The sequence below is a fragment of the Gorilla gorilla genome, chromosome 17, assembly GCF_029281585.2.
Source record: "Gorilla gorilla gorilla isolate KB3781 chromosome 17, NHGRI_mGorGor1-v2.1_pri, whole genome shotgun sequence".
NCBI lineage: Eukaryota > Metazoa > Chordata > Mammalia > Primates > Hominidae > Gorilla > Gorilla gorilla.
The window spans coordinates 26,355,145-26,381,006 of record NC_073241.2 but is presented as its reverse complement, the minus strand read 5'-3'; the positions used below and the strand labels follow the sequence as shown (position 1 = coordinate 26,381,006).

The 25,862-nt window shown below is 36.1% G+C and overlaps 1 protein-coding gene and 1 long non-coding RNA gene across 2 annotated transcripts in view; both read right to left on the bottom strand.

Moving 5' to 3' along the window:
* The window catches only part of LOC129528196 (histone-lysine N-methyltransferase 2C-like), a 41,399-nt gene extending 39,704 nt beyond the window's left edge, over positions 1 to 1,695 (bottom strand). The window contains exons 1-2 of the mRNA XM_055368013.2: positions 1,589 to 1,695; positions 1,018 to 1,083 (exon numbers count right to left, since the gene is read on the bottom strand). Coding sequence (XP_055223988.1) covers positions 1,018 to 1,083; positions 1,589 to 1,694 — 172 coding nt within the window. The 5' untranslated portion in view covers position 1,695. The remainder of the gene's footprint in view (positions 1 to 1,017; positions 1,084 to 1,588) is intronic.
* Positions 1,696 to 8,908: 7,213 nt separating this feature from the next.
* On the bottom strand, positions 8,909 to 14,768 carry LOC129528199 (uncharacterized). The gene is made up of 3 exons (XR_008673416.2): positions 14,732 to 14,768; positions 9,179 to 9,280; positions 8,909 to 8,986 (listed from the first exon to the last, which is right to left on the bottom strand). It is a non-coding gene; the product is annotated as an uncharacterized lncRNA (long non-coding RNA).
* Between the last annotated feature and the right edge of the window lie 11,094 nt (positions 14,769 to 25,862).

Below are 25,862 nucleotides of genomic sequence, written 5' to 3'. Positions count from 1 at the left end.
GGGGCTCATGCCTGTAATCCCAGCACTCTGGGAGGCCGAGGCGGCAGGCAGATCACGAGGTCAGGAGATCGAGACCATCCTGGCTAACACAGTGAAACCCTGTCTCTTCTAAAAATACAAAAAATTAGCCGGGCGTGGTGGCGGGCACCTGTAATCCCAGCTATGCGGGAGGCTGAGGCAGGAGAATCGCTTGAACCCGGGAGGCGGAGGTTGCAGTGAGCCGAGATCGTGCCACTGCACTCCAGCCTGGGTGACAGGGCGAGACTCCGTCTCAAAAAAGTCTTCCTGGCATTTCTATTTTCATGTCCCAACAAAAAGAGTTAGAAGCACTGCAAAGAAATGCAATGCTCAGCTAATCCACTATGAGCTTTTTCCTGGAAAAGATCAAAAGGCAGGGATCTATTTACACAAGAAAAGAGAGAATACTCCAGAAGCTCATCTGGAAAAATCAGAGTATCAACATAATTACTAATAGGGAGAAGTAATAAATAAGTACAAATCCTGCAGATTTAATTTTAAATGTACAAAACTGTTGTTCCTTAGAACAATTCCTGTACTATCCAAATGTTTTTGTATCAGGTACTATTAAATACAAGTATTCAAAAGAATGACTGTTTAATAAGAATGTCATATTAATCACCATACTAGGCTTATTAATTATTTTAAAAATTAACAGATTGAATTAATTCTAAAAGAAATCTGCTTGCTAACTAGGCCGTATTTTCTGCTAACTGATAATTAAGCACAGTAATATATCAATGAAACCAAAGTAAGTATGGCATTAATGGTTATTCTAAGAGCTGTTATTTTTGTTGCCAACTTGCTGAAATTTATAGGAATACTGCCCCAGTAAAGCTGGATGACATTTTATATATCATTGTGGAAATGATTACCAACATTATGGAATTTGGATAGAACACCCATATGATTGAAGCAGATTTTACAAGTGGTAAGCCAATTATGTAAAAATTAAGCAAAGTAAATTAATTAAATTAAGTAAAGCAGTTCAAATTTTACCTAGCTCTTTTACTTTTGTGACAATTTGTGCTACAAGTGAAGATCCACAGCAGTCTGAGGAAGGCACTGAAATGAAAAAAAAAATCCAGGTAATTCTTTTCAGAAAAGGTAAAGTGTATTTACATACTTATATATGATTAAATTTTCTGTTTCTATACTCATTTTATTAAAATAAATGTTTGAACACTAAAGTTAAAAGCACTTTTTAAAGCAACAACAAAACAAGAAGTGATGAAGGAAATACTCAAGTCATGGAGGAAAACCTGGCTAAGAAAGAATCAACACATTGGATTTTGACATATTGTCAATAACTACAAGATCATGTTCCTTGGAAGCAAAATTATAGTTTACATCTAAAGTATGTGCTTTTTATTGTTTCATGTAAATTGTTTTATAACAAGTTGTGATAAGTCATGTATAACCAACAATAATATTTTTCATAAAATACTTGTCAAAGTAAGTTTCACAAAGATAAAATAGAGTAGAGCTAAGCTAATTCATTGGTTATGGACAGTAAGGTGCAAATGAGTGGTACAAGAGTGCAGACTCACAGTTTAAATTATTCTCTTACCATTAGACGCAGGCATATAGGGTCTGCACATGTTACAATCAAAACCAATGTCTGCTACATTTTCCACTTCTTCCTCAGTATTTAAGTTCTGACGAACTGCATGCATCCATCTAAAAAGACCATATTTGTACATTTTTTTAAAAAAATGGAATATACTGAGAACTGCTACCTTTTAAACCTGTAACACTGAGTCTTCAAACTTAAAAGCCCTAAGCCTCACATGCTCCTCCTACCTTGCCCTTTTCTCCTAACTATCCCTATTAACAGAAAAACTTTCATAGAGCTAAGGAGGAAATAAAAAGGAATGAGAACAACTATTAGAGAGGAAGCAAAGCACATTACATAAGGAAGCTAATTATTTTATAATCATATATTAAATATTTCAAAGACAGCAAGGAAGCTAGTTAGGGCAAACACAAAGGTATTCAGAAAACTGCAAATGGCAGTGCTAGCATATATGGGCTCCAGGCAATGCATCTAACTTGAAGTAGACATATCTCATGGAAAGCGATGTTGAATGGTAATTGGGAAATAAAGTAAAAAGTTGTCTTGCAATGGAACAGATAATTAGTAGCCAGAGTCCCAAGAATACTGTACTACTGATAAAATAATACTATCAATATATGTTCACTGCTTAACTTCTGAAGAGTACAACAATATACCAATGAAAGCAAAGAAACATTCTTGATTTTGAAATTCCACATAATTATGTAGGGAGGGCAGAAGGTGCTATCTAATACCTAGATATCTAGTATCTAGAGCTTTAAGAGAAAGTGGTTTAAGGAGAACAGAAAGTGTTAGATATTTTTTATAATCTATTAAAAGATTCAGAAACCCTTCATAAGAAACGGCATAGATGAAGGCAATAATTCTCCATCGAATTTCAAGGGATTCCTAAACCCTCAAAAAGGCCTAAATTAAAAATCTTTAGTCTTGGGTGGACACAGTGGCTCATGCCTATAATCATAAAACTTTGGGAGGCTGAGGTGGGCGGATCACAAGGTCAAAAGATGGAGACCATCCTGGCCAACATGGTGAAACCGTCTCTACTAAAAATACAAAAATTAGCTGGGCGTGGTGGCATGCACCTGTAGTCCCAGCTACTCCGGAGGCTGGGGCAGGAGAATCGCTTGAACCCAGGAGGCGGAGGTGGAGTTTGCAGTGAGCCAAGATAGCGCCCCTGCACTCCAGCCTGGCGACAGAGCAAGACTCTGTCTCTAAATTTAAAAACAAAACAAAACAAAACTTTAGTCTGGAGTTGAGAATTCAAAACAGGAAATCAATTCTGTAAGTTTCTAGGTGACTAAAAATCTACAAGGCAAAAAGTTCCATACCTAAAACTTGTGATTAAGGAAAAGCTATTTTCCAGTTTTTTTTGCTACATTTCAAAGAGAAAAGCTTTAAAAAGATGAAAAAATAGCACAATACCTATCACGTTGTCTACATTGCAGAATAAGATCTTCTTCTCTATAGTTTCAATAGCAGACTGGACAGGAAGATAAGCTTGCACAAGGAGCGCACTGTGTGTAATTGTTCTTCCATTCACATCTTAGAGCTGCAGATGTTGCTCCACAGTGTCTGCACCAAACACACCTGAAATCCAAATCCCCCCGAAAAGTCTCAATTTTATTTTCTTAGTTATTCAGTTACTGTAATTCAGGAAGCTACATACGAACATAATGGGGCAAATGATTTAATGTGTATGTGAAAATTTTTCTGATTAGTGGTATCTATCATAGAATATGTGTATTATTCAATTAAATAGGTATGGCTAATTTTTAAAAACTAAAGTGGTATGAGAAAGCTCTGAACTTGAAAGACTGACAAGGCAAACAAACCCTAGAGAACCATTTGCACTTCCAGCCTCGTTTGGGAACTGTCTGCAATGGAGGGTCTAGGCACTAGGTATGATAACTTATGTCACAATCTTCACACAGCAGGAGTCTTCCTGGGTCAGTTGCCTTCCCACAGGCCTCACACACAGTGCACTCAAGACACCTCCAACCTTTGCTAAGAACCACTTTAGTGATCTGTGAAAGAAACAACCAATCCATGTGATTTATGCATTAACCTAACATAATCAAATATACTATATAAATTAATATGGTGCTTATGTACCTAGAAGCAGAAAGGGGCAATCAACTAACATTTATTGAGCACCTACGGAGGCCCAATACTGGGTTGGGCATGTTCATACACGCTTTTAGGAGCCTACTGAGCAGAATAATAGAAAATGGCACATATTTTAATGCCTTTTTAAAGTCCACATAATTACCTTATGCTGTACATTTAATGTCCACTATATTTATAGATATAGTGACCAGATTTTAAAGAAATCAAGTAAGCTTCACTGTTATTGATACATAATTTGAAAATACATCAACAAAATCTCCATCTACATTTCCATGCTTAGAATCAATAGAAAAAATACCAAAAAAATTAATGTAAAGCGTGAGTTCTTAGGGACATTTTATGATCTTAGAGGATTTCTATTTAGACTATGAAGCTAGGAATTCTGAAGTTCACATTCATTCCTCTGTTTATTCTCCCCTCTCTCAAGGGTATAAGTTAGCAGAATATTTGGGAATCTCCAAATCCCTAACAAACTCCTGAAGGAAACCACACCATGTAATATTAAGATTGCGGAACTTCTTTAACATCTCAAAAGACTAGGATCGTCAGACAGAACCAATCAAGTGCCCACATTATAATGAAACAGCAAGTAATGAGGGTACGGAATAAAAATTCAGATCATGAGGTACATGAAAGCCTAAAAGCTACCAGAGAAGAAAATAAAAGAGTTAAATTCAAAGGAACACCCATCAGAATGGCACAAAACTTCCCAACTCCAGATGCTAGAAGAGTATAAGTTTCCAATTCTACAGGAAAATACTTTTCAAAGTACAATTCTCAACCTAGCTACACAAGCAACTATGTGTGAAGAGAGAATACGTTGTAGACACAGGAAGACTCAAAATTCAGCTCCTTCATTCTCCTTCTAATAAAGTTACTTAGAGATATGCGGAACAGAATGAGGATGTATTACAAAGAAAAGGAAGACTTGGGATCTATAAATCAACAGATCCAACAAAGAACATCAGGCCAGGGAAGTTTAAGGATGAGAACAACACACCCAGAAGCCACTGGCACATATCAGAGCAGGAGAAGGGAATGTCTAGAAGGAGGGTAGGACTTCTCCCAGAAAAAAACAGTGCTTTAAAAAATAATCTTATATGATAGTTCTATAGTAGGCAAAAACAAAGAACGAATGGAGAGTCACTATTACTTTCTTGTTATTAAAAACTCCATGAAAGACAAAAGAAACTCATAGTATACTGTTTAGATCTGCAGTGAACATTTACTGAGTCATAACCAACACCTTATTAATTGAACTAAACATAGTAATACAACTATATTGGGAGAAGGAAGGGGGTGTATTTTAAGAGCTAAATCAGAATTTATTTATTCATAGCAGAAAGTCAACAAAATCTAGCATTGATAAAGCAGTAAACCAGTTGATTATTTAGAGCTGTAACATTAACCACAAGAAAAAAGACCTGAAAAGATTAAAAGTGATTGCCTCAGATGTGGAGGTAGAGTAAGACAAGAGTTGGTTGTTCATTACAAGGCCTTTTTTTTTTTTTTTTTGAGATGGAGTCTTGCTCTGTTGCCTGGGCTGGAGTGCAGTGGTGTGATCTCAGCTCACTGCAACCTCCGGCTCCCATGTTCAAATAATTCTCCCGGCTCAGCCTCCTGAGTAGCTAGGACTAGAGGAATGAGCCACCACACTCGGCTAATTTTTGTATTTTTAGTAGAGATGGGGTTTTACTGTGTTGGCCAGGCTGGCTTGAACTCCTGCCCTCAAGTGATCCACCCACCTCGGCCTCCCAAAGTGCTGGGATGACAGGTGTGAGGCACCACACCCGACCCGTTACAAGGCTTTTAATGTCATTTGATTTTTAAACATGTATATTTATTATTTTGATTAGCTTATTGATTTTTAAGAATTTGTCTTAGATTACCAAGTTAGTATGTTATTTGCCCAAATGAAGGAAATGGCCTGGGGTAAGATCAGGGTGGCTTAGAGCAGTAGCCAGCAAACATTTCCAATAAAGGGCCAGAGAGTAAACACAAAGTTTTGAGGGCCATATGATCTGTTGCAACTTTATAAAAACTCTGCCAGTGTAATGCAAAAACCGCTACAAATATATGTAAACAAAAGAACATGGCCATATTTCAATAAAAGTTTATTTGCAAACACAGGAAATGGGCCAGATTTAGTCTATGGGCCAGTCTGCCCGACCCTGGCTTAAACAATGACCTGAAGACAAAGTGGCAGACAGATCTGAGGTGTTTAGTGGCAGAATTTTTAAAATATTTATCTTCATTCCTATTAAGTTTTCTTCACAGATACCTGTGGTCCCTTTTACAACCAAACTCTCAAGTTTCTCCGCTTATATTCACTCTTCAAAACACTACAGTCTGGTCTCTACACCCACATCCACTCATAACTGCTTAAGCCAGGCTTGTCAAGACCTTCTTATTCTCAAATCTAATGGAAACATTAGTGTTTGTGTTTCTTGACTTCTAGTACTTCAACACTTCAACAATTTCTCCCTCTTTGAAATTTCCTTTTAACTTAGGTACTGGGGTTGTACTATCATTTTTTTCTTCTGTTGAACCAGTTTAGCCTTAGTTTTAAAAGTTTTTTCAAATAAGATGTCATCCAGGATTCCATCCATGGTACCATGCCCAAAGTTGTTACAGATATGTTTTATAATCTAATACGGATACATGCTTCAACGATAATGGAGTAGATGGGACCAGCCTGTTCTCCCATAAGATAGTAGAAAATTGGACAAAGTGTATGAAACAACTGTTTTCAGATATTGGACAACACATAGTAAAGGAGACAGTGGTCTCTGAGAGGAAGGAAACACTCAGGGAGTCCTATGATATTCTGCCTAGAAACATTTTCCAGAACGCTGCCCAGGGAGGGAGAACCTCAGCAGAGTACAATCAATGGCCTCGCTGAGGTTAGGGAAGGTGAGGCAGTGGAATTTGCAGGACACAGTACTCAAAATGAAGAAGCAATAAGGACTAAGAGCTCCAGAAATCTACAAAGGATCCCCTGAAGTCTTTGGTGGAACACCAAGCCGTACTTCTAGAAGCCCAAAGACCCACAACCAGGGGAAAGTACACCTACTGGGAATTTGTAAGCTGCACAATTACCAGAGCTTGCAAAAGGCTCAAAGACAAGTGAAGCACAACCAGTCAGAGTACAAAGACACTGGTGAACAGGGGATAGAATTCAGTAGTGATCCCAGAAAGGCCAAGTCTTAAGTATAGGGTTAAACTAATGCTAGGACTGCAGCTACCAAAATGTGGACTAGGGAACCCCAGTGGGTCTGTAAACTTAAAACAAGTTTAAATAATACTAAGATTTAATTTGCCTTTTTTCACTTTATTCACAATTATACAGTGGTGTTTATAGAAGCTACATGTTGTATCATAATATTACACTGACATTGTACAGGTTGTGCTTCTGTAGTCTTGTGTTACAAAATGTTCCTAGTTTTAATTTCTAAAATGCTGAATAGTCCATAGTTAAAATCCTCATGAACAAAAACTATGGCATCCCCAGTAATTTTAAAGAGTGTTAAGGTTCTAAAACCATAAAGTTTGAAAATATCCACCTTAGAGTGAAGGCTTTCTAGACTTGCCCCAGCAAGCTTAAAAAGAAACTTCAAAGGTATCAAGCTTATCCACAAACAATTGCCTCCTGCAATAAAAATGCAAGCTGAGCCAATTCACATATCCCTAGTATATTTCTAGATACTGCTGTATTTCTCAATGAGACTGCAGTATTCTATACTGTCCAAAACAGTGTTGTGTAAAAGGAACCACACATAATTTTTAAAAACAGGAATAACTAGGTGTCTGATAGTGCACTAATTGTCCAAACTTAACTTATGTAAGTCGTACTCATCTGTAAAATGGGAATTCGGTAATTGTTGGATGGGTTAAAAGAAATATATTACTATCTTGAAAGGGATCTTATTCAATTTCCTTAGGTCCAAAACATTAAGTATTCTAAAAAACAAAATCTAATGATAGCAGCTACTTTTATACAGAATATAAAGCACAAAGAAGAAAATAAACATGTTTTATGCATATATAACTTCATTTTTAATTGGCTTTATATACTCTGTGTTTTTCAGTCACATACCATGAGCAACTAATTTTAAAAAACTACATAAATTAACCGTACTAGTCTTCTATTTTGGATAGTATTAATTACAATCTTTCATTTTGATTCCTAAATTCACAAAAACCTGTATTACCCTATAAAATAAATACTACTGTAGTTATCAACAAAGAATTCTGAAGGAGATAATGTTGATTGGCTTACTATACTGACATTTTACCGTCAATGATATAACACAGTGATGTCTGAAGGGCAGGGAGAATGGTATAAAAATCACTCATGATTCACAACCTATTATTGAAACTGAGGTTAGTATTTATATTACAAGGTATGGCAATACTAGAAAAGATTTCCTTGTGGAGTATACAGTTTAAGACCTCTGCTGTACAGCTATACCTCCATGCTTGCTTCCAGTGGCCATGACACTTTATTCAAATATGTAAGTTTTATTAAGACTGAGTTCTTAAAAAGAAAAAACCAAGAACCTTAGATAAAACTAGTGAAGTATTGAGACCTGTCCATATTTGAAACCAAGCACACGATACCACTTAAAAGATTCCCCAGAAAGCCTCTATCCTGAAATGCTTGAAAGTGAGCAGTGCTGACTCTCAATTATTACCAATTGCATTAAATATGACACTTGTTTTGTTTCTTTTGGCTATAAGGAGAAAATGTCATTTTGTGTATGAGTGAGCACAGAGGAGAGAGAATGTGGGAAAGAACAGAATGGGCTAATAATTTTTTACTAAATACTCCAGTTCTCAGCTTTATAAATCAACAGACAAAATGAATCAGCTAAACCTAAAACCTTTGTGAATAGTATAGATTGTCTTTTAAATTAAATGCATATATTTTTATGTTTTACTTTTTCAAGGCAAAAGCAGGATATTAGTACAATATAAGATTTATAGAGAAGCAAATTTCTTCAGATAGCAAACCCTTAAAAGCAGTATTTAAAGTACTTAAATACTGTCACATATGTTTAATAATCATAATACTTAATTGTGAGAACTGGGAGCTCATGTTACTACTAAAACCAAATAAAAATTAATACATATTTGTTAACTCAATTTAAGGATGTTTACCTTAATACTGACACAGTATGGATGATAACACTGACCACACTGAGAACAGGCAAGTAATCTTCCTTCTGCTCCTTGGCCAAAACTGCCACAAACTACACACATATCCTGAAGTTAAGAAAACAGAACATATTTTAAATGGAGACTAAGCTAAAAACCTACAAATTTTACTTTAAAAATACCTTCTTAACTAATACAGCTCTATAGCTAAATATTGGATCACTTCTGTGTATATGAGATAAAGCAGAAATATACAAGGAGGAATTCAATGAGGAAGACAGTAAATTGTCAAGTTCAAACCTGATTCAAAGTGAATTTGTCACTGCTGGAAAACAACACAACCGTAGTGTGCATAGAGTTTTCTTCATCATCCTTATTTGATGAAATATCTGCAGTAGACACCTATAAAAAGCAAAATACACAAAATACAAAGTTATATTTTTCACTTGTTTTACACTTAACTGGAAAGCTTCAGAAAATTCATAATCAAAACATATATTTTTGCTAAGGCCTAGAATAACAATTCCAAATATTAATGCTAAGATACTACAGTAAAATGGAGTCATGACATTTTATTATTCAACTCATTCTCTCTTTAGAGGTAGTATTCCTTTAGACCAAGAAGTAATGAGAAAATATAATAAACCTGTCTTAGTAAGACTTGATTATGCAGAATTCTAATCAAGAAACTATAAATGATAATATTATAAGTATGTACACACACAAATCTATCACTATTTTAATGACACACACTTGGGATCTGCAATGTAGTTAGTCTGAACTGAGATGTCCTGCAAACATAAAATACAGCACATAATTACATATTACATGTTGAAATGGTAATATTTTAGATATATCGGTCAAAATGGAAGGCATTAAAATTAATTTCGCCTGTTCACTATAACCTTTATTTTGTTTCGAGATGAGTTTCACTCTTGTTGCCCAGGCTGGAGTGTAATGGCGCGATCTCGGCTCATTGCAACCTCTGCCTCCTGGTTCAAGCTGTTCTCCCTGCCTCAGCCTCCCAAGTAGCTGGGATTACAGTTGTCCACCACCATGCCCAGCTAATTTCTGTATTTTTAGTAGAGACGGGGTTTCACCATATTGGTCAGGCTGGTCTCTTAACTCCTGACCTCAAATGATCCACTGCACCCAGCTCACTGTAACTTTTCAATGTGGCTACTAGGAAGTTTTAAATTGCATATGTGGTTCTCATTATATTTCTATTAGCACCGCTTTAGAATATTATTTTTAATAACATCCAAATTTCAGTATCAGCCAAATGATTATCAACCAATATTGTTCAGTCTGGACTTAGTTCTATTTGACTAAATCAACTAAGTACCCACTGGTTTGTTAATAATTTCTAGAGTGATTATGAAACAAAATAAAGCTCTGAACTAGAAGTTGTAGAAAGAAGACAAGGAGGGCACTGCCAAAATCATAAAATACAATCCTGTTTCTTTAAAAAGCTTATAACCTAAGCCTGGAAAGACAGAGTTGAAACACAACAGGTTATGTTCAAGGTCAAAACATAAAACAATTGAATTACTTTTCTTGAGGAACAACTGAAAGAAGATTAACCAGCTGGGTGTGGTGGCTCATGCCTATAATCTTAGCACTGTGGGAGGCTGAAGTGGGTGGATTGCTTGAGCTCAGGAGTTGGAGACCAGCCTGGGCAACATGGTGAAATACTGTCTCTACCAAAAATACAAAAAACAGCCGAGCGTGGTGGCACATGCCTGTAGTCTCAGCTACTCAGGAGGCTGAGGCAGGAGAATCACTTGAACCCAGGAGGCAGAAGTTACAGTGAGCCAAGATTATGCCACTGCACTCCAGCCTGGGTGACAGAGTGAGACCGTGTCTCCAAAAAAAAAAAAAAAAAAAGAGGAAGGAAGGAAGGTTGGTTGGTTAACTAAATAGAAGGACTACATCTCAGTATTTTTCAATACAAATACATTTAAAAGCAGTTTTTTTTTTGTTTTTTTGTTTGTTTGTTTTTGAGATGGAGTCTTGCTATGTCACCCAGGCTGGAGTGCAGTGGCACAATCTCAGCTCACTGCAAGCTCTGTCTCCCAGGTTCATGGCATTCTCCTGCCTCAGCCTCCCGAGTAGCTGGGACTACAGGTGCCTGCCACCATGCCCGGCTAATTTTTTGTATTTTTAGTAGAGATGGGGTTTCACCATGTTAGCCAGGATGGTCTTGATCTCAAGACCTCATGATCCACCCACCTCAGCCTCCCAAAGTGCTGGGATTACAGGCATGAGCCACCGTGTCCAGCCTAAAAGCAGTTTTAATGGATAGTACTAATGCTTTATAAGAGCAATTTATAGTCATATGAACCCTAATGACTACAAGTGTTAATAATGCCAATATTCATCATTAGGGAGTAAGTAAAGCCATGACAAATCCAAACATTAGAAAATTATGCAACATTTTAAAAGTAGGGAGGTAGAAACTTGTATAGACTGCCATGAAAGAAATTACAAAAGACGTTGTTGAGTGAAAAAATAAATTGCAGAACAGTATTTGAGGTATAGCACTATAATATAAAAACCTGCAAAGTCATTACATGTAGTCTATGGGCACATATAACAGGTTGAATCATAAGAAATTGCTGCTTTTCATCAGTTCAGAAATAATATTGGCAATTTCATATGGATCAACCTAATATATAAATATACCAAACTGGTAACAGGGAAATAAGGAGGACTGAGGAGTTAGTAATGGTAAATTCTGATCTACCTATAGCGCTTTAATTTTTTTAATAGAGAAAATGTATTGATGTGTTATATGCATAGTATTAACAAAATTAGCTTTCTAAGATTTTAGAGAATCATCCAAGATGATTCACAGAAGTAGAATCATCATCATCAGTAAGAAATTAAGTGACTACTAAAAGTAATCATTAATTCAGTCATAGGACTAATGATGCATTGACAAGACTATTGAGATATATAATTAGGGAAATGGCTAAAATAGAGATAAAGTATCTATTTCTACCTCCCAACTACTAACAGAAAATTCAACACATTATACACACTGAGCAGCTCAAAGAAATTGTAAAGATCCATTATTATTTTTAAAAGGAAATTTAACCAGTGGATGCTTTCACTGAAAATGATAAACAATATATTCCCAGTATAAACCAGAAACAAAGTCTGCAGTAGAAAACTGCAATGTCCCTAGATTCAAGTGGGGGTGGGGAGTCATATTTAAATAATAAGTGCAGAAAAACCAAAATATTTTAAAATAATTGTCCACGCAAGAAAGAAAACAGTATCATCTAGCTTGAAGACCCACTGTTTTTATTTTATAATTTATTTCATGACCTTTAGACTGCTAGAAAAATAAAACCTAACTTGAGGGAAAAGGTAATCTTTGAGAAAATATGTGCTATTGTTGCCTGCATAGATAATAGTGTGATTTATCCAGAAGGTGATAGAAATTTCATTTTCCTAGACCACAGATATAAGCCAAGGAGAATAGAAAGCTCTGACCTAAACTCCACAAATGTCCCTTCCAAGCAGGGACACGTAAGAGTAAACAAAAAAAGAAGATCAAATTAAACTCAAAGTGAGAAGATAGGAAAAAATAAAGATGAGAATATAAATCAATAAAACAGAAAGAGGAAAGAAAACAGAGAAAAGTCCATGAAAACAAAGGCTGACTCAAGAAGATCAATAAGATTGATAAATCTCTAGCCAGACTGATCAGGAAAAAAATAAGACAAGATACAAATTATTAGTATCAAGAATGAGGGAGGTGAAATCACTACAGATTCTACAGGTATTAAAATAATAAGAAACATTATGATCAACTCCATTCCTTTAATTTGTCAAGATGGACAAAATCAACAAATTTCTTGAAAGGTGCAAATTTATGCAAGGAGAGACAGATAACCTAAATAGGTACCTATTAAAGAAATACAATTTGTTGTTAAAAACTGTCCCACAGGCTGGGCACCGGTGGCTCATCCAGTAATCCCAGCACTTTGGGAGATGGATCACCTGAGGTCAGGAGTTCGAGACCAGCCTGGCCAACATGGTGAAACCCCATCTCTACCCAAAACACAAAAATTAGCTAGGCATGTTGGTGCATGCCAGTAATCCCAGCTACTCAGAAGGCTGAGGCAGGAGAATTGCTTGAACCTGGGAGGTGGAGTCTGTAGTGAGCAGAGATCACGCCACTGCACTCCAGCCTGGGCATGGTGGCTCACGCCTGTAATCCCAACACTTTGGGAGGTCAAGGCAGGTGGATCACCTGAGGTCAGGAGTTCGAGACCAGCCTGGCCAACATGGTGAACCAGGGGGCTGAGGCAGGGGAATCACTTGAACCTGGGAGGCAGTGGTTGCATGAGCTGAGATTGTGCCATTGCACTCCAGCCTAGGCAACAAGAGCGAAACTCCATCTCAAAAGAAAGAAAAAAAAAAAAAAGAAAACACAACAAAAACCCCCCACAAAGAAAATTTCAGGCCAAGATGCTTTCACTAATAAATTCATGTATAATATAAGAAGATACATTTCCACTACTACACAACTTTTCCAGAAAACTGAAGATGAGAATATACTTTCTGATTCATTCTATGAAGCTGGAGTTATGCTGATACCAAAACCAGATGAAGACATTACAAGAATGTAAGACTACAGGCTGGTGCATGGTGACTCACGCCTGTAATCCCAGCATTTTGGGAAGCCAAGGTGGGAAAATTGCTTGAGCTCAGAAGTTCGAGACCAGCCTGGACAACATAGTGAGATGCTGTCTCTATTAAAAATTTTTAAAAAGTAGTTGGGTGTGTTGGCACACAGCTATGGTCCCAGCTACTTGGGAGACAGAGGTGGGAGGTCAAAGCTGGAGTTAGCTATGATCGCACCACTGCACTCCAGCCAGGAATTAGAAAGAGAACCTGTCTCCGAAAAAAAAAAAAAAAAAGAAGAAGAAAAAAAGTGCACAGGTCTACAACTGTGGTGCATCCACAGTTTTATTAATACTCAGCAAGAAAGGGGAGTACACTGTTAACAAGTACAACAGCATAGATGAATCTCCAAATAATTGTGCTGAAATAAATCAGCCCAAAAAGCATACAGTTCTGTATGATTCCACCTATATACAACTCTAGAAAATGCAAACTAATCTTGGGGACAAGGACGGATGGCAGGGGGAATGCAGAAAATTACAGAGGGACATGAAGAAACGTTGGGAGATGAATATATTCACTATCATGATTGTGGTGTCGTTTTCAAGGGTGTATATGTATATATCAAAGCTTATGGAATTGTACATGTCAAATATAGCTTATATCAACTATACCTCAATAAGCCTGGTTTGAAAATTTTTCTTTTTGAAAAAAGGACGAGAATCTAAGCTTCCTTATTCATGGTTTAGTAGTAAACTTGAACAATTTCACCTGTCTCCTATACTTAACATGACATTTCAGAATTTTAAAAACAGGATTTTAATAAATAGCAAAGTTATTACATAAAATATTTGCTAGTAGTTAGCAAATATATTTGTAATACACATATAAATAAAGCCTCATAACATGATAGTAAGCAAATATCAATCTTAAAATTTTTAAATTAAAGAGCAACTATATTACATACTGACTTTTTAGAGAGGGTTGGCATAGAAAGATAAGGAGTCAAAGAGGAAGGTAAGAAAAGAGAAAGGATGAGAAAGTAAATATACAAGAAAACGTAACCAGAGGCTCAAAAAAAAAAAGCAAAGTAGGACAGTAAAATAAACATTTTGACCTATTTATATGACTCTTAAGTTCAAAATAACTTGCTATGAGATTTTCATCATTAACTGACATTTAGATTAGAGAAAATATACATGAAGCAAGCCTCACCCCAGGCAATACAACAGCTCCGATTCCACTTTTCAGCATTGACCTGCCTCGGCCACCTCGCCCCGACAGTCCTGCACCTCGAGGTCTCCGCTTTCCTGGAAATCCAGACCCACGGCCCTATGTAATAGATTAGGAAAAGTCAACATTCTGTGACAGCCCAAAATAATTTTTAAATCCAAATGCCACTGAGATAAAACATTTTATTAAATGTTATACAAACACTTCTTTAGATAAGTATTAAGAGACCTGGCTTATTATTTTTATCTTTAAAAGTATACTCCACAACTTAAAAATCTAAATATAAAATGCTTACAACCTTAGAATCATACTTTCGGGCTGTCACTGTGAACGCTATCAGCAAGCCTTTGCATGATTTTTCTCTTTCCCACTCCTACATTCTCGGTGACGACAACAACTATAGCCTTATCCAGATATTTCGAAGTGCAACAAGTTGTATTCAATATAGAGTAAGGATAAGGAAGAACTCTCTCATTAACTGGTCTCGCGGTGATTACAGTAATAGCTAACATCTGTTGAGTACTTACTATGTACTAATCTAAGTATTTTTTACTCTCAACAATCCCATATAGTAGGTTTTATTATCCTCATTTGAGATGAGTGTGCTGAGGAATAAAAGGGTTAAGTAACTTGTCCAAGGTCGCGTAGCTAGCAAGTCTGGCTCCAGCGTCCCTGGGTTGGAAGCATATTCTGTACTGCTACATCAGCATGAAAGTTCATTTTTGCTAGTGTGTAACAGTATTCTTCCTGTCATTAAAATTAAGTCAGTTTCCTTCACTATTCAACAGCTCTCTTATGAACTCAACATTTCTACCTCATTCACCATTGTATTTAGAGGAAAATTTATTATTATTGTTATTACTTTTATTTTTGAGACAAGAACTTTCTTCGTCACTCAGGTTGGAGTGCAGTGGTGTGATCACAGCTCACTGCAGCCTAGAACCCTTGGGCTTAAGTGATCCTCCTGCTTCTGCCTCCCAAAGTGCCAGGATTACAGGAGTAAGCCAAAGCGTCCAGCCAGGAAAAATTATTTGAGGATTACAGGAAAGCTGACAAAAGGCTTTGTGAAAGCTTTGCTTTAAATAATCTGAATAATAAATACTTGAAATGGAAATAATTTATCTGACTTCTTACACAAGAAATAAACCTATTGGAAAATGTGTTAAATTCCCTGATAATTTCAGACATTAAGTACCAGAGTATGGTGTTCCCTGCCCCCTCACCCTTGTTTGTACTAATTAATTACTCCTTGAAAAAACCTGGCACCTACCTAAGTAGATGAATTATGTATATTTACAATTATCCAGATGCTCAGGAAAATACTTAGGTGTTTCCCTCACCATAAGTTAAATAATATGTCATATCTTCAACTGATGTCCCTATCATAGTTTGAAATGAACTTATTCCCTATTTAGCAGAATGGTTTCCAAGTCAAAAATTGATGGTGATACTGTAAGCATAAAATAGAAACACATGGACAAAAGGAATGGGAGGAATGGCTTTTTTCCCTTTGGATGTAATAAATACAGCCAGCTCCCAGCTTCAAACTGCCACTCCTGTCTTCTCTTACCCTGCTCTCCTTGAGATCCCTTTTGAGAAGTGCATCAGCTTCTTTACACAACAGATGGATGGGGTCAGGTTAGTTTTTTGGGTTTTTTGTTTGTTTGTTTGTTTTTGAGATGGAGTCTCGCTTCTTTGCCCAGGCTGGAGTGCAATGGTGTGATCTTGGCTCACTGCAACCTCCGTCTCCTGGGTTCAAGCTATTCTCCTGCCTCATCCTCCCTAGCAGCTGAGATTACAGGCACATGCCACCACGCACAGCTAAATCTCTTTGTATTTTTAGTAGAGACGGGGTTTCACCACGTTGGCCAGGTTGGCCTCGAACTCCTGACCTCCAGTGATCTGCCCCCTCAGCCTCTCAAAGTGCTGGGATTACAGGCGTGAGCCACTGTGCCAGGCCGAGTTTGTTTTGTTATTAAATTGGTATAAAAGATTTTTGAAAAATTAAGTCAGCGATTAAAAATCAAGACTACAGTAGTCTCTCAATTTATTTTCTCAAACATGAAATGCTGACCCAGAAAAAAAGTAAGTAAAAATTGGTGGTCTATATTATCAAACTATCAAATGAGGTATATTTATACCTCAATATCTTGGATGATATCAGGGTGAGGTAGGGAGGTTAAAAAAAAATAGTTCTTCCAGTCATGAAAGAAAATAAAGTATAATCTAGAATTCCTTAAAATCCTTGATTAGTCTGAATTAAACAGCCATATTCCAGAATATTAAATATAGAATATGAAGAAAAACTGTCATCTCCAGTCAATGAAGTATTTTAACTTTTGAGTTAATACTTTTTCAAATTAATTTTTTTCTCTTCAAAATGCATCACACTACTTAACTCACTTCAAGGACTGGCAGAACCATCAACCAATGTCATGGGGGAAAAAGCCTTGTCATTTTAAGGTATTAAACAGACAATGAAATCTGCCACAATTTTGGTATTTCTTCTCCATGAGAACATAATAAATTAATGGAGTTTTTTCTTCTGCTTTTTTCTAAGCAACAAAGTTTTATGATATCATGAATGAAAAGGTCCTTAATTACCTTTTGGTCTACATGTCAAGGACTTCTCCCTCATAAAACCAGTAGTAATCACAACAAAAGGAATTAACCATAAAAAGAGGTATTACAAATGTATACTTGATTTTTAAATGCAAGCATATTATTTCTTTACATTACAATTTTTAGATTTAAATAGTGTTTCTGGAAGCTCAATCTAGAAAAGAAAGATTTAATTCTTAACACCCAGTAGGGCAAAACAAATCAGACAGAAATGATTTATGAATGTAAATGCAATTTTATTTACCACTTTGATGCTCCAAATGGCACTGCCAGGAAGCTGCCTGGGTTTAAAAATTTCCCGACCTTCTGAAATGTCTGGGGACCAGGAAGGTGGGCTCACTGTATTATGGGTACTCCAAGCCTCCTAGGATATGGCAGTTGAGAAAATAGATGTGTAAAACTCAGCAACATAAAAGGTCAAAGCCAGCAACTAAGGAATTTTAGAACAGCAAAAACAAATGCAAACGTATGGAAATTTAGGACAAATTGCTTCAAGGAAGGCAAAATAAGCTAATCACTAACAGTGATTTAAACATTTAAGTATAACTTAAATAACTTAAAAGTTTGCTGCTACAGAGACATCACTACAATGAAACTTTAAAAATTAAGGTTTATATGATATCAATATTGACTCATGAACTGCAATTACTGCACCAAAAAGTAAATAAAAGTCAATCACACTTTAAGAATTAACACTAGAAGAAAGTATTGGGGGGTTATTTTTCTTCTAACAACTATCACTCTACTTAAAAGGAGAAATGGATAACCATAAGGAATTCTATATTCTATAGCTATAAACAACCAAAACCAGTAGGCCAAAGAATGCAGTGAGAAACATAAGCAATCGATAAATGCATAAACTTTACACTGTAGAGAGCTGGTAACATTCAAATGCAAATACCATTATAACCTTAGCATTTAATCACTCTTTCTTCAGTGACCATTAGTTGTCGGTTTGGTTTCGGTTTTTACTTAGAGAAATGAATACTTTATGGAAATTACATCCAATGGACAAAAGTGAAGAAACGTTAAAGCAAATTGTCCTAAATTTGCAAATTAAAATGCCTAAAGTACCTGATAAATTATATAGAAAGTATTATCTTATTAAAATCTATATAACTAAAACTAAAGCATTTTACTTCCAAACAACCACATTCAGCAATACCCTGAACTAATCTGAAGATGCTAAACAGCATAAAGAAAAATGTTTACTCCACAAAGATAACATTTTAAAGAAAAACAAGACAAATGTCAAACAATAAATGAATATATTTTGAATTAGGTAATTCAACGGTGCATGCATAATTTTACCAATCAAGTAACCAAAACTTAAGACAAGGTACATAGTACTTACCAGGTTTCTAGAATATCATCAAATTAACAAGTACTATCTCATTAATCACATACAAATACCAGGAATTAAAATAACCAGAAATAAGAATGTGACTACCCTTGGGGTAAGAGATAGGTAGCGGAATAACAGTATTTTGGAAAAGCCACACAAGCAATAGACTGGTTTCATTTTTAAGTCACAAACTCAACCCACACACATTGAAGTCCAGCAATCCAACTCATTCTCTCCAGCAAACACTTTATTTTTTTCCCCCTCCAGGATTACCCTCAGGTGTTCTTTCTTACCCATCAAATCTCTAACCTAGCTCAGGTAATCACTATGCTGATTTCACTGAGCAGCAACCACTGCAGGTCAATTACCTCACTTTCATAATTTGAAATCAACTTGAATCTGTACCTATGTCTTCTTCCCTACTATTAGTAGGGAAGTGTTGTCAAAAGCCATTTCTCTTTTCTCATTTTACTCATGCTCCTAACATCTGGCATACTGTTCTGCTGGATTTGGCAGCAGCCCACCTGTGAATATTTCACTGACTTCCTCGCTAATCTTTCTTCATCTCCTGTACGTGTTCTTCCTCTATTTGACTTCCAAAGCCCTGGAGTTTCCCAGGGCTTGAGCCTAGATCCTAAATGGTGTTATCTACAATGAGGGCATCTTGGAAGTTGAAGCTTCCCACATTCTTATTTCTAGTTTTAATCAAAGATCTCCAAATTAGCAGGATTTTCAACTTCCTTCTTAGCATTTCCATTTTCTCACATAAAACCCCTCTTAATTTTGCCATGTTTGAAATTTCTCCCTTAACCGGTTTCATCCCAGTCTTCCCCATCCTTATAAATGACATCCAGTCCCTTGTCACTCTCCTCTGCTCCTTCAGTCCTCTCCCCCAACACTTCGTCAATGCAAATCATCAGCAAATTCAAGACTTTCTATCTTCAAGTTTTGTCTCCGATCCTTCTACTTCTTGTCACTTCCACCACTAGCAGCCCAGTCGTGGCCACCACGATCTCTCACCTAACCTGCCACAAGAGTCTACTGCTGGTTATGCTTCTCCCACCCTGCATCTACTCAAGCCTTTCCCCACAGCAGCCAGAGGAACTTTTCAAAAGTACAAATGTGATGAAGCAAGTCACTATTCTATTTCAAATCTTCAATTGCTTCTCAGAGCACTTAAAAGACAAACCTTTCCCCAACTCATCTTGTGGCACTTGTCTCCCTGCTGCTATGCTCCAGCTATTCTGGCTTCCTTGCTGTCCTTCAAACATGCCAAGCTCTTTATCAGTCAGAGCCCAACTGACTCAGAACACTTCACTATACCATTCCAGCCCTTCAATAAATGTCTGGCATTTTCTTTCTTTCTTTTTTTTCGAGATGGAGTCTCGCACTGTCACCCAGGCTAGAGTGCGGTGGTGCGATCTCGGCTCACTGCAACCTCTACCTCCCAGGTTCAAGCAATTCTCCTGCCTCAAGCCTCCTGAGTAGCTGGGATTACAGGCATGCACCACCACGCCCGGCTACTTTTTGTATTTTTAGTAGAGAAAGGTTGTCTCCAAGTTGCTCAGGCTGGTCTCCAACTCCCGACCTCAAGTGATCTGCCCACCTTAGCCTCCCAAAGTGCTGGGATTACAGGTGTGAACCACTGCGCCGGGCCAATATTATTTTTTAAGAAAGTAATAATAAAAAGAAACAATTGATATTAAATAAAATTTAACTATTGACTATAAATATATGTTTCAAGAGATTTGAGTGAAAATACCATTCTATGTTAAAATAAAAAATATGACATTCGATAAATATAGTAATAACATGTTCTCAAAGGTTCAAGGGGCTAAAGCTAATGAGAAAAAGTTAAATATAAACACCTTACAATTTACCTAATTACTTGAAAAAGAAACTTATGTTCATTCCTGTATTTCTCCATTTTTCCAATTTCTAATGTCTACTTCTTTCCATTTTGTATTTTCTTGTATTGAGGCAATTTAAAGAGGATATGCCAGGTCTTCAGAAAGCCAAGAAATGAACATAAGCACTCTGGAACCTATCTGAACTTAATTTTTCCAAGATTTTTTTAATGGTTAAAAATTGGCTCAACTGGGGATACTAAGAGGAAACATCAGGGGCAAAGGGGATTTGGGTTAAACAGATCGAACAGGATTCTTACTGAAGGCAGGCCAGACTGATCAGAAATCATCTGGAGGGTGGTGGGAGATAACAAATTTGATCAGATATCAAAGGTGATCAGTACTGAGAGTGGGGGATTCTTTGCAAGTTTCTTCCTAAACCTGAGAGATGTGGGCCAGACTAGGATGAACACTGAAGGCTGAGGCTGAGAGGAGGCTTAGAGGATCCTGACTAGAGTTTGGGCAAGGGGAGAGGCTTTGTCAATAAAACATGCATTCAGCAATATTACCAAGTACAGATGCATGCACATAAAAATACTGAAAGGAAATATAAGAAAATGTTTAAAAATTCTTAGTGGCTTATTTATTTTATGTAATTTAAATATATGTATATATAAAATTAAGGTGTACTTTGAACACATACTAACACATTCAAAGAATTAAGTATACGTTTGATAATACATAATAGTTACAAAATAAGCAAGGTCTTCATGCAAACGAGTTTAGAATTTCCAGGGTTTATTACTTAGCATTTGATTAGCAGGCCTGTAAATTCTTCTGCTGCCCATTCATTGCCCACTTTATTAAAAATTCCTCAAGTGGATGCATTGGAATGGAAGAAACACTGACTCTTTCCTTCAAAGAAGGAAACAACAAACCTTGTTTGACAACCCTGTCAAACAAGACAAGGACCAAGTGGCCAGTGGTAAGGAAAGTTGGTCAAACTAATGAATGACATTTTAGATTAAAAGTGAATTTTATTTAACCCAATTATTCTTATCCTATGCACACAAATTTGAATTTAAGTTAGCTTGATGCAGATGGTCACCCCATTCCAAAGCATGGGTCCAAATACCGTAAGGTTCCAGGAGGAGCCAGCTTTCTTCAGAAGGTGGCAAGTGCATTGCAAAGTACTGAGGAAAACTTTCTTTAAAGTATCTTTTTTCATCATTCCATATTTTGCTCCTTATAATTGCAACTGCTCTCCTTATACATGTCTCTTTTGAAACTTCTCACTTGTCTAAGATGCTATTGTTCCTGCTCATCTTTTTTTTTTTTTTTTAATAGCATAGTCTCTCTCCCTCGTTGCCATGCTGAAAAGGCTTCTGACTTGCTGTTCTTGCCAGGAAACATTTCTGCAGGGCGTATTGGAGTGGAACTACTTACAGAGTGTCAGGGCAAGTCCTTACATTTGTTTATGCTTAGGACACAACACAGAAGATAATTTTCTAAGTTAAAGATTGTATGATTTTATCTTGACTTCAGAAACTGGTCATACTTTTTTACTTTAGTTTCTAAGAACCTCAGAGCTGAACTTGAAACAACTTTAATAATTCCAATGTGACATCTGTTATTTATCCTTTTTAAAAAAGACTTTTCTAATTTAAATCATTTTATTATTGCTCTAAATTTGCCAGGTTCATTTTAGAATTTTATAAACTGTTTTAAAACTAATTTACATTAAGTTGGAATAAAGTTAACCAAATTAATACAAACATATTTTATTGCACTTCTCTTTATTGTGCTTCACAGATAGGAACATTTTTTCTTTTATTTACAAATGAGATGTTTGTGACAACCCTGGTGAAGCAAGTCTATTGGTGCCATTTAACAAACAGCCTGTGCTCACTTTGTGTCTTGGTTTCACACTTTGGTAATCACAATTTTTAAAATATTTCCTTATTATTATATTCATTACAGTGATCTGTGATCAGTGATCATTAATGTTATGGGAGGCGGAGTTTGCAGTGAGCAGAGATCATGCCAGTGCACTCCAACCTGGGCAACAGAGTGAGACTCCATCTCAAAAAAAAAAAAAAGGAGTTTTTTTATGTAGGGTACAAAATGCTATCTGACCTTAAGGTGTGTGCAAATTTTTCTGAATTAATTAAGACTTAAATATCAACAGGAGTGATTGTTTTTGTTACAATCACCAGGTGGGTGATCTGATACTTTCCCCTGAAAAATGCATATACAAAATTTTCACATAATTTAAAAACATTCACAGATACATAGCTATGGATTCAGTTTATGGATCAATAATTCAACTCCTCAGAAGTAAAAGATTACATGAGAAAGTATCTGATATTGAGGTGACAAGGAATAATGTTGAAATGTATCTCGTTAAAAAGTGCAGACAGTTGTGGCTAAGACATTGGGTATTACAGAGGTGCATCCATGTGTCCAGTGAGAAGACTTTAAGAATCTGTTTGGGAATAATGAGAACATGAGCATTCCCCTCCCTACCTCTAGCACTCCCCTCCTGCTATTTGGATATTGTGAATTTACCAAACACAGTGATTTAGGTCACTTTTATTATTTCAGAAATTCCAGATACCTTACTACTTATATAAAATAGCCCTTGAAAGGATGCTTACCATTAAATAATGTCTAATACAAAGAAAAGACAAATGTATGTGATCTGTAGTGCATAGTTATAATACAATCTGAATACTACATTTAATTTTTTACTCCACTTTCCAAGAAATAAAGCATTGATTCTAAATATATTCTCTATTTGTCAAAACAAATAGAAACTATCTAGTGTTTCATTTATAAAAGAAATTAATTAATGGTGTCTCTAAGTTAATTTTTTACTTCTTTTCCCCATATCATTTTTATATTATATAAGAGAGCATATTTTTCTACTCTACCCTGGAATTAATAAACAAAAAATAAGGTATGATATTTAAGCCAGGGCTACCACATTTTTTTCAGTGTATTTAGTAGGTTCTCCTAAATCTGGAAAAGAAAACTTCAAATATAAATATAACCAAATTAAAATAACACCTTTTTTCTTCTATTTACTTTATTTCTTGAACTCAGTGATGTAATATGTCTTCATCTGCCTCTGAGAATACACTTAAAACTACAGAAGCAAATTAACATTTTCCCAATTCACATGTAGTGCAATATTTAAGATTTCATCTAATTGAACACGTGTTGGATCAAATTTATAATACTAAAAGCACTCTTCTACATACTGCAATGTCTAGATGGAAGACAAGCTAGTCAGGTGACAGAGTGAACATCATTCTGGTAGGCTTTTTCAAGCTGTCACTTGCAAGATGTTTGGACTGCTGAGAATGTTAGCCATAATTAATTGCAGAGATAGGAGGCTGCAAATGGGTGAGGTAATGTTCAAATGCATGGAATGATGACTAGTCATAGTAAAAGATAATAGATGTGGCCACATTGCTTTGAGCAAATTTAGAGAATATTTTTGGATCACAATGATACATTTCTGCGTTATTTGTGGAATGTTTTCAATGTAATTACATCACACAGGTAGACTTCCAGATCCTGTGTCTAACTTACTTTCCTTGGCTCTGTGGGAGAAAACATATTCTAATGAAGTTCATTTTAAGGCAAATATTTCTTGAAAATACAAAACTGATAGATATATGTATGTAGGTTTCCTTCTTATACGTCTTTTATAAACAATGAAGTTGTATTTCTCCTTTAGTGTTTAATGTGTTTCATCAGATAATGCCCTAGAAGTTTTACCAAATTTTTCTGTCCATCATCTGAAGGTGTATGAGAGGGAAAAATGCAGTCTGCCTGCTTCATTAACAAAAGTAGGACAAAGGCCATCACAACTGAAATATGTGAAACACTTGGTTTTATGAATTTCAAGCATTTTATATCTCTACATTTGGACTCGAGTAAAGACATTTCATAGAAAAACAGAAATATTTTTATTTGTTTGCTTTTTAATCTTGATAACCTGCAATAGTTTACAGCCAGAATGGCAGCTTTTATATATGTACACTCATTTAAATACAGTTTCATACCGTAAATAGCCATGGGGCAAAATATCTGCCTCTAGGCACAAAAAAAAATCTTTGCCGCTAAATAAACACCTTTAAGTGATACTGCAAAGAATAGATGCGAGGTAATTTTTTACCTAAATGACTCTGGCCTGTATTAAGACATATTCACTGTAACAATTCAAGTTTTAAAATCCTTGTTTTGTAACTCAAAAATATATCTTTTTTACAAAACACATCTTTACATTTATTGCTATTGTACATTTATTTGGCGGGAAACAGGGATGTTTGATGTCTTGCAATGATAAAGCAATCGTATTCAATAGAAAATTGTCTCACATTCTGCATGACTTTTGAACATTCTATAAGACAATTACATAAGTGAAAAACAAATTTGTAGATATTTGAGTACAACCATTTAATATATGAATAAAAGCAGTTCAGAACATTTTAATGTACACTGCATTTTCTGATAGTAAGATTTTAAGTTAAAATAAGATTATACTTCAAAAAGCGTACCATTTTGAAAAAAAATCATATCACTGCTGCCAATGCCGTTTTCATACTAGTCCAACATATTGCTTATCCATCTGTGTTTGTTTGATTTTACTGTTATTACATTCATGGTAATGCTAAAGTACATACATACACACACACACACACACACACACACACACACACACACACACACACCCCTAAGGTGTGCAGGCTTTCATCCAAGCTTACTGGTATTAATTAAAAATCAACCAGAGGTAGGGAAAAATAAAACTTATTCAAAAATACTATTGCAATAGGGAGAATATTCCAAACTCAATCTACAGGTGTCTCAGGATCAAACAGGAAAAGGCTTTCCTTTTCTAGGGAAGGACAAGCAGGGCTGGCAGAAGCCTCCTTGGAGAGAAGGACAGGCAGTGGGGTGAGCAGGTGGCAAAACCAGGATGCTCCAATAAAAATAGTTTCTCTGGGAGTCCCGCTCATTTTTGGAGTGAGCTGTTAGCGGGCTGGTCTGTCCTTTAGTGCTTGTTCAGTCTTAGGTGGTGAGCGAAGGTCCAGGGGCCTGAGGAGAGGAGACAAGACTGTCTGAAGTTTGATAAAATCAAGTCAATGGGTAGTTATGAGTAATTGTGAGCAATCGGTCAGCTTTGGGCTCAGCACACACCCCACCTTATGTTGTTTACCACAAACAAAACTTGTCCCTAAAAATTTTTAGGAATGGCATCAGACATAGCGAAGGTTTGCAAACTGATTTT